This window comes from Cucurbita maxima, unplaced genomic scaffold (assembly GCF_002738345.1).
Source record: "Cucurbita maxima cultivar Rimu unplaced genomic scaffold, Cmax_1.0 Cma_Scf00007, whole genome shotgun sequence".
Classification (NCBI taxonomy): Eukaryota; Viridiplantae; Streptophyta; class Magnoliopsida; order Cucurbitales; family Cucurbitaceae; genus Cucurbita; species Cucurbita maxima.
In genome coordinates, this window is record NW_019272023.1 from 4793216 (window position 1) to 4802464 (window position 9249).

Below are 9249 nucleotides of genomic sequence, written 5' to 3' on the forward strand. Positions count from 1 at the left end.
GGGGGGGGGGGGGGGGGGGGGGGAAACAAACAAACAAACAAACAGAAACAAAACTAATGTTTTGAAATGTGTCATCCCAAGAAAGAAACTTGCATTATTTGGGGTTTGGTGGGAAAGGGGATGAGGTAAGAAAATCCGTGTGGTTGGCAAAACAGGAATCGCATCTCTTCGTCTTGAAGGAGTCATGCCTGTCTGAGAGAACATTGTTTGGTTGGGGACGAGTAAAACCAGCTAAGGATATTCAAACGCAAGACTAAACTAGGTATGTTTTGTGTTACTTTTTAAGAAAAATTCATCACTACTTTTCACACAGATATATATTCCCACCCACCAATAAGTGGGAGGGCACCACCACCCCACCCCACCGCTTTACCCACGAGGCAAATAGGAATGAAGTATCATATCAAAATCCAATCATTTATCTAAAGAATAATTGGAGGATTTCTTCTTATTCACCGAAGGGAAGTAGGAGTTCCACCAGCAGTGCCTATCGCGATTGACCCATAATCATCTCGTGTCGCATCCTCTATCGGATTGAGAAGTTGAAACATACCTTATACAATCCCTAGAACAAATAATGGAATGATAATCCAATGACAACTATACTAGAAAAAATTGGATGCTACAATATTCACGCCATGGAAGAGGCCAGATGGAGGAAATGGTGCAAATAATTGCTGCGAGGTTAGTTGTTTTTGGACTGTGAAACAGATAGAGGCGTTTTAGATCTTGAGATGAAGAAAATGGTTGATTCAGATATGAAACAATTCAAATCTGGAGAAGGAAGGGGGGCATATTTCATTATTCACTTGATTTCTTTTTTTTCTTTTTTTTTCTGAGGTTAAATAATTCCTACGTTTAAAATTGAATTACTGAATTGAGTAAAGAAGTAACAATGAATACCCAGGAAAAATAATACCACACCTAAAATAATTTGTATGAGATGGCTATTTTATGAATTGAGATGCAAATTTTCGAATTATAATACTCCAATTGCTTAATAGAGATTCACCCTTTTCTCAATTATCTAACTTGTGCTCAACTATTATACCAAGAGGACTCTTACTACTCCTTAGCTACCTTTTCTCTATTTCATCCCCAATCCATAATGCTACATTAGAATTCTATCCTGACCTAAACGTCGCACTCTCTGATTGGTATGATTATAACAAAAGGCCTAAATCAACATTTACTTGAATCTATTGTTAGTGTTACTTCATTTACTAGTTAGACAAACGTGAAACTTCTAACTAGTTATAGACACCCTTCTACCTTCCTCTCCCCTCTTTCTCGCTATCTCCATTCTAGCATTGTGCTCTCCTCTCTTTAGAAGGTTTAAATTCATAAGAACACAAAATTCTTTGGTTGACAAGGTTTGATGGGAGACTGAACACTCAGAATTGTCTCCAAGGACTCTTCTTTTGTTTTGCAGCCACAATGGTGGGTTCTTTGCAAGAAGTAAAAGGACCTCAATAATCTTATGTGAGATTGCTCGTTTGTTTTCCATCTTTGGAGTCAATTTTTCCAAGACCTTCGGGTTTGATTTGGCTCATAATAGAGCGAAGAAGTGCACCTAAACCCTTCTTTCCACGACAAGAGTTTTGTGGAAAAGTTTTTTTCTCCATTACATGAGACATTTGACTTGAGAGGAATACTAGGCACTTCAGAGCGTTTGAGAAGTCTAGGGAGGATCTTTGGGATTGGTTAGATTTAACTTGTCTTTATGAACGTTTGATGATCAAACTTCTTGTAATTACCGTCTCATTTTTTTTTAATTAAGGTCCATTGATATAATTAGCTTTGGAGTTGTTGGTGGGTTTGTGCTTTAGCATACTTGTGTACATTCTTTCATTTCTCATAATAAAAACCCAGTTTCTAATAAAAGAATGAAAAAAAAAAAAAAGAATCAATCGATATATGCATAATCAATTTACTAACTATTAATGCCAACAAAGTTAATAATCGTGTGAAGCCACCCAAGACAATCGTTATTCACATGATCAGAAGCTAAAAGACATGAAAGATAAACTGGATCAACCTAGAAAACCATTGCTTCACCTAATGACACAAAATAATCTTATTTTACTAACTAGTTTGAAAACCCACCATTTTTATTATTTAAAAATATATAGAACAAAAAAAATTTATACACACATATACAGCTATTACCTCCATATCCTCCACAAGTTCGAAGATTCCTTTAAATTGTAGATGCAAAGATGCTTCCATTCCATCACATTTATGGGCGATAAATAGGTTCTAATCAAATGGGCATGCTTCACTTAGACCACGCCTGAAAGTGAGGGAAGAGAGAGATACAACGAATATTCAGTGAGAAATCTAAAGCTCAAAAAAAAAAAAAAAAAAAAAAAAAAAAAAAAAAAAAAAAAAAAAAAAAAAAAAAAAAAAAAAAAAANAAAAAAAAAAAAAAAAAAAAAAAAAAAAAAAAAGAACTAATTAAAAAGCCAGAGAATATTAGAATTTTTGGTCCCCCCATTTCAAGATCAACTCCATGGCTATTACTAGCTGTAAAGGGATCCGAAGTCTACTCTTCACAACACCATCCATTTTCTTCTTTTTCCCCCACTACTAGCCGTCCATTACGGGACGGCTGTGATTGTGATTATCTTTTGTTTTTCTCCGAAAGCATATCTATTGCAAGAAAAAGAAAACGGGCCAAAGAAAAGAACATTAAGATATATCTGTCTTAAAATAAGCACAAGAACCAGCCTGGCATGACGCCACGAGCAAGAAGACTTACAAGGGAGGAAAGGTAGAGATGTTTGCCCCCATCCACAATTCAAAGACAAAGCAGAAAAGACTAAAATAAGAAAACTATTCTCACAGTGAAGTTCAATCCAATCATGGAGAAAAGTTCTTAATTACATTTGTAATTTAACAACCATGTTGCAATATCTACTTCAAATAAAATATTATATAGTATAGTACGAGCTATTCTGTATAGAATTAATGTTATACTGTTAGTAAAGTTTACCCAATCTAGCCAGCCACATAAGAAGCCCAGGCAACAAACGGTCCCCACACATATAACAATGGGACACATATGGGTCCCTCGGCCTACATGCTGTTCTATCTTTAAATTCCTCAACTTCTTCCTATCTAAGCGACAAAAGAGTATTAATGTCCAAATGGATGGATAAATCTGTTACTTCCCTCTTAATCAATCCACATACTTCTGCTAACATTTTGAGCAAAAGAAATAGAAATACAGCATATAAATGTTGGGAGAATCAACTTGAGCATAGCTCTATATTTAGAGCTCAGGAACATTTATTTCATAAACTAAAAGTTTCAATCTACGCTCCATAATTGTAATGCTATATTCTAAAAAAAGATAATAAGAAAAAAAAGGGAAGGACTAAAGAAAAACAAATGGAGGTGTGACCCCACCCGTGTGGGTAAGGCCAGGAAAGGACATTGAACCAATGGGTAGTTAACGAAGTCACCAGCACCTGCCACCGAATCCGCTTCTTTAACTCAAAGAGTCCATGGACTTTACTTCTTATAAAAAAACAAAACCTTTAAGATTCTTCCAATACTACAATTTGGTCCTCCAGCTGGCACACATTGGAGTATTATAGAAACAGCCACTCGGTCCCTTTTGTCCACTATTGGCAATAAGGGATAATTTCTTAATAATTTATGTACACTAGCATAATGCCTAAACCCACATGCCCCCAATATTTTATTGATACCCATCTGCTATCAAAACGTAGACCACACTTTCTGACCTAAGCAATAAACAGACATTTAGGATGAAGAAATTCTAAATACAGTTCCAATTTGAACAGAAAAGCCTTGAGAAAAGTGATGCATATCTGTAGAGTTATGTGTTCTGGTGCATCAATAAAAGCAACTCTTGAAATAAGTCAACTTGAGAGAAATATGGAATGGTAACCGTACCTTTTAATAAGAAGAGTTCCCCAGGGCGAAATATGTTGTTTAAATGGAGCCAGAACGCTGCAGAAAATAATGTGTTGGACCTGCAAGGAAATTCCATATCTACAAACCACTTGTTTACTTCAGGCAAGACCACCGTGTGAAGGATTGGATGGCTACACTTGATATATAATCATTCCAAACTGGCAAAAGCTTAAAGGAGCAGGAAATAGAATTGCTTTATCGACAATTTCAATACACGGAACACCATCATCAAGTATCCATTCATAAAAGAACGCAAAGTCTGTACAAACAAATCGAATGGCCCCTTTTTTCCCTTTTTATTTTCAGACCCAGGAAAAATCGTAAAATAGGATACACATCGCCTGGAAGATGGAGTTAGAAGAAGAAGCACAAAGTAACTGGAGAGAGACGGAAAAACAACGAAAAATAGGACTAAAATTGGAAAATTTATCAAAAAAGTCAAAAAAAGTCCTGTAGGGAAATTTACCGGCGACCTCATATATCCTCTGAGATTTCACAAGGAGTATCCGTACAAATCGTATGGTGACCATAGGGAGTCCAGTGGACATGGTTGTTTAGAGTCCAACCTAAGCCATGGCTTCCCACTGCCGGACCAATGCAAGAGGCTCGTCGGACCCGGGTGGAGGTCACGACAGCTGCCTCTGACGCTATCACCTCCTAAACCATGCTGGTTCCATCGGTGTTCGATGGTCGCCACGTTGCCCGCGAAAACCAACAGGAACGGCGGCAGTGACCCAAGTTCATAGATGCGATTACTCTTCTGAAGCTTCATCCACGATTCAATCTTCTCCGTGTACCCACTAGCCCTCCACTTAACCAAATCTATGACCATAACGCCGGTGTTGAAGTAACATGGTTTTCTTCCAGCAAATGTGCCGAAAAGTCTCTCATCAGACCAGAAACGCGCTGTGAAATACTTGCTAAAATTGGCATGGCAGTACTCAGGAGCTCCGATTGTCCACTCACCCAAACTCGTCGTCCATAGCTTTCGGATATCATCCACCACAATAAGATCAGAATCCAGGTAAATTACCTTCTTCACACAGGACTCGAGCAACCCAGCCAAGTAATTTCTAGCATAATTAAGTGGCTGCTCCAGCGCTTGCCTGACCGAAGTGGAGATAAGATCGCGGACAATCTCCGGATCGAAATAGTACACTTTAAATTTCAACTGAGGGAAGGTGGATCGAATGAAGTCCTCGAGATTTGTATCCGAAACGAGGAAATGAAAGAAAACACTGTCTGGACATTGCGAGTTTCGAAGAATCGAATTGACGGCCGCAACTGAGCCACGAAGGTACTCAACATCAAGCGTTATCGCAACATGAACCAAATTCGGATCGCACACACCAAACTTCCCAGAATATTTCGAGTCACCGCCACCGCATTGACCGGCATTGCGAAATGTAGATGCCTTTCGGAAGGAGAATCTGTTCAACGATCTGGAAGAGGCAGTATCAAGAGGCAAACGAAGGTAAAAATCAAGATGAGAGGATCGAATGGCTTCAGCCGGAGGAAACGATTGCAAAGCCGGAGCAAGCACAATCATCACCATTGCTGCGGAGAAAACCCCCGAAACTGTCATCAGCCAAAGCATATTCACCCCGTAAACCTCGTTCTTCTTTTTCTTCTTCCACTACAAACCAAATCGATCTACCAAAATCGACAAAAAAGAACACGTTCCAAGGAACGCTAGGGTTCCTTTAACGTCCTCCAGAGCTCTCAAGAAATCAATACATCAAAGAAAACAACAACAAATATAAGCCCTAAACGAGATCTAATCAATTTTTTCCTCCCCGCAAGTACGTAAAAGCGAAAACGTATGCCGTGGGAACAAAGCAAGCAGAGAGGAGAAAAAGGCAAAAGAAGAAAAAGAAGATGATGATGGCAACGCTGTAGCGGATAGCAATGAACAAAAATCGGACCTCAAAAGAAACTCCGATAGAGGATTTCACCGGCGGCCGATCTGCAGGAGGATTCTCTCTCTTCTCCTCCTCCTCCTCCTATTACTCTGTCGGTTGCAGAGCAATGGAAGAAGACAAAGCTGCAGACGCACAAAGTGGTCGAGTGAATGGACCTTTTCCATTTCAAATCCCCACATTGGCCTAAATATTAATTATTAAAGTCTTTGGGGTTAGAGGGTCAATTGCTACATTTGTTATTTCATTATTATGGAAAGTTGGTAGGCCAAAATGTAAATAAAAAAGAATATATCTTCATTTTTCTCTCCCTCATCGATAATTATAAAAAGAAAATTATAGATATTTCATTAAAAATGTTTTAGAAAATAAAATTTTATGAATATTAGTTGAGGTTGATAGATACATTTACCTATGGGTATAATTATTTTTCGAAAACGACCCTTCAACTAAATATATATCTTCAGAATTAAATATTTTTTTTTACTATATCAATATTTTTTTTTACTATATCTTCAGAATTAAATATTATTAAATATTTTTTTTTACTGTTAAAATTCCTTTGTTTCAACTCAATTCCAACTCTATCCTACTTTCAAACAAATTAAAAATATTTGAAGTTTGTAACTAATTTTAAGAGTAAGTTGTGACTAGTAAACGTTTGATATTTAAAATTTATGAAATTTTAGTTATAAATATAACATGTATGACACATAAATATGATTTTTTTAAATAAATAAAAGAAAAAACAACACAACAACCCAACCCAATTCGCAAATAGACGTTTAGGATGTGTAACGGTTCAAGCCCACCATATTGTTCGGTTTGACCCATTACGTATCGTTGTCAGCCTCACGATTTTAAAACGCGTGTACTTTATATGTTTTCACACCTTTACAAGAAATGTTTTGTTTCTCTCTCCAACCAATTTAAGATCTCACTATCCATTCCTTTTGAGGTCTAGCGTTCTCTCTGATGCACCACCACTCAATATCTAACTCTGATACTATTTGTAACAACTCAAGTCCACCACTAGCAGATATTATCCACTTTGTACTGTTACGTATTGTCGTCAGTCTCACGGTTTTAAAAGGTTTCCACACCCCTATAGGAGTGTTTCGTTCCCCTCTCCAATCAATGTAAAATCTCTCATAATAGATTATGAATTGTATTTCAGTTGCTCGACCACTAGCCTCGTCTAACCCAAGAAATAAATAAAGCATTAACACTATCTTATTTTATTATATTTCTATCCCATATTATGCTTTAATGTTGAAAATTAATAAAGTGTTGGTAGTCATAACGTGTGTTGATGCTTTGTTTGATAATAGAGCAATGAAGGGAGTTACTTTGAGAAGATTCATCCCCAAAGTGATTGTCACACATTAGAAAATAAAGCTTTTTTTTTTTTTTTGTTCTTTTTAATTTCTTCATGATTCAATTTCCAAGTATTATTTATGGAGAAAAATGATCGTTCTAAATGGTATTAAAGAGGTATCTCTCCTCGATGTTGTTCGGAGACAAACCAATGTAAAAGTTGGTGGGCATGACTAAGATTTTGTTCGGAGACGAACCAATATGGAAGCTGATGGGCATATAGCATCCAAGTAAAAAAAGAGTCATCATATGCCAAATTCGAATTTTGAACCCTATGTGTGGGTGAAGATGAAGAAGTTAGCTCGAGATCCTTGCTAACCTAATAACATTCTTACGTGTCCTCGTAACGAACTAATTAAGGAATGGAATATATGCAATTTTCTTAATATAATATTAGAAAATAAAAAGGAAATATATTTTCTAAGAATTTGTTATGGCATCACGATCTTCTGTGACATGTCTTGGAGCAGTTACATTCATTTAATCTTCAATGGGGACAATAGTAGAGATAGCCTTTACCGAATAAAGCGACTACTGACCTGTCCTGACACTAATAATAATAATAAACTTTTTTTTAAAAAAATAAATATAGGTATTAAAGAAAGTATTTCAAATGTTTTTAAATTTCTTTTAAAAATTAATTATTTTTATTATTAAGCTTGGCTACTTTTTTTTTATGTTTGAAAATTTGAAAAAAGTATTACCAAAAAAGGTTGAATTTATTCGGCTTAAATAAAATTAATTATCCTATTTATAAATTTTTCGTTCTAAAAAATAATTTATAAATACGTGAAACATATTCTTCTTTTTAAGGTGATATCCCATATTGATTGGGAGGAGAACAAAACATTTTTTACAAACTTATTTTAGTCCTCGACACGCGACCTCGGTACCAGTCTCATAAGATTCATGCATTCTAAGATTCGATCAACTCTCAAGGGTATTGCTATGGATCCTTGTCGCTTGCAACAAGTTCACTAAAAGGAAATTAACTAACAAACTTTCGTGTAATCCCTACCGAGTACAATCATACAACATAAAACATCATAGGTCAGTTCTATAGTTATCCAATCCTCTGACAATCGAGTCAAGTTTACGATTAAGGGTTAATTGACGAACTCCTAATCGTCCATGTCTAACCACTAAGTCACATGCATGAACAATAATCAAAAGTCTCAAGATCAACCAACTCCAAGGTACAACTATGGACTCCAGTTCTACAGTTATTTAGACACCTGACAATCGAGTCGAGTTTATGATTAAGGGTTAATTGGTGAATCCTTAATCGTTTCCATATAATTGCTAAAATCACATACATATACAATAGAGACATGACATATCATCCTAAACATAGATACTTAATAATAATTTCAGATGCAGGAATGAAATCTTAAAAAAAACATGCACAATAACATTCTACATGTGTTTGAATTCATGTTATTGTTACATGTAATAATCATATAATTTTAAAAATTAAATCAAGCCTACGAATTATTCACAATTATAATACATTATCCTTTGCATAAATTCTAGAAAATAAACACCAATATTCAATATATATGTTTTTTTTTTTTCAAATTTTAATTTCCGTATGAGAAAACTTCTTAGAAGTTTCTCAACATTAACCAAGGAAATTTCTCAATACGTCTTCAAAGTTGGAGTAATTTCCTAGCAAATTCAAAGACATAATAATAATAATAATAATAATAACAATAAATTATTATTATTATAGAATAGCTTAATTTTACAATTAATTATATGAATTATTATCATATTCGTGTATTAATTTTAACTATTATATAATTTCAATTATATGTTCAATAAATTATAAAATATATATACGACATAAATCAATAAAAATGGTCAGATTTATTTAATTTTTGAATTAAATTTGATAAAATTAAAAAATTATAGTTGAAATTGATATAATAATAAAAATAATTACTATTATTAAAAAAAAAAAAAAAAAAAAAAAAAAAAAAAAAAAAAAAAAAAAAAAAAAAAAAAA

General features: G+C 34.9%; 1 protein-coding gene across 4 annotated transcripts in view; it reads right to left on the reverse strand.

The window, feature by feature from the left end:
* Positions 1-6040, reverse strand: part of LOC111482476 (probable galacturonosyltransferase-like 7) — an 8492-nt gene extending 2452 nt beyond the window's left edge. The window contains exons 1-2 of one of the 4 annotated variants that reach the window (XR_002718219.1): positions 3412-3918; positions 2170-2652 (exon numbers count right to left, since the gene is read on the reverse strand). Coding sequence is in view for 2 of the 4 variants with exons in the window: in XM_023128284.1 (XP_022984052.1) it covers positions 4439-5542 (1104 nt within the window). In the remaining 2 variants the exon portion in view is untranslated. The other 3 variants (XR_002718218.1, XM_023128284.1, XM_023128283.1) reach the window with 3 other exon arrangements.
* Between the last annotated feature and the right edge of the window lie 3209 nt (positions 6041-9249).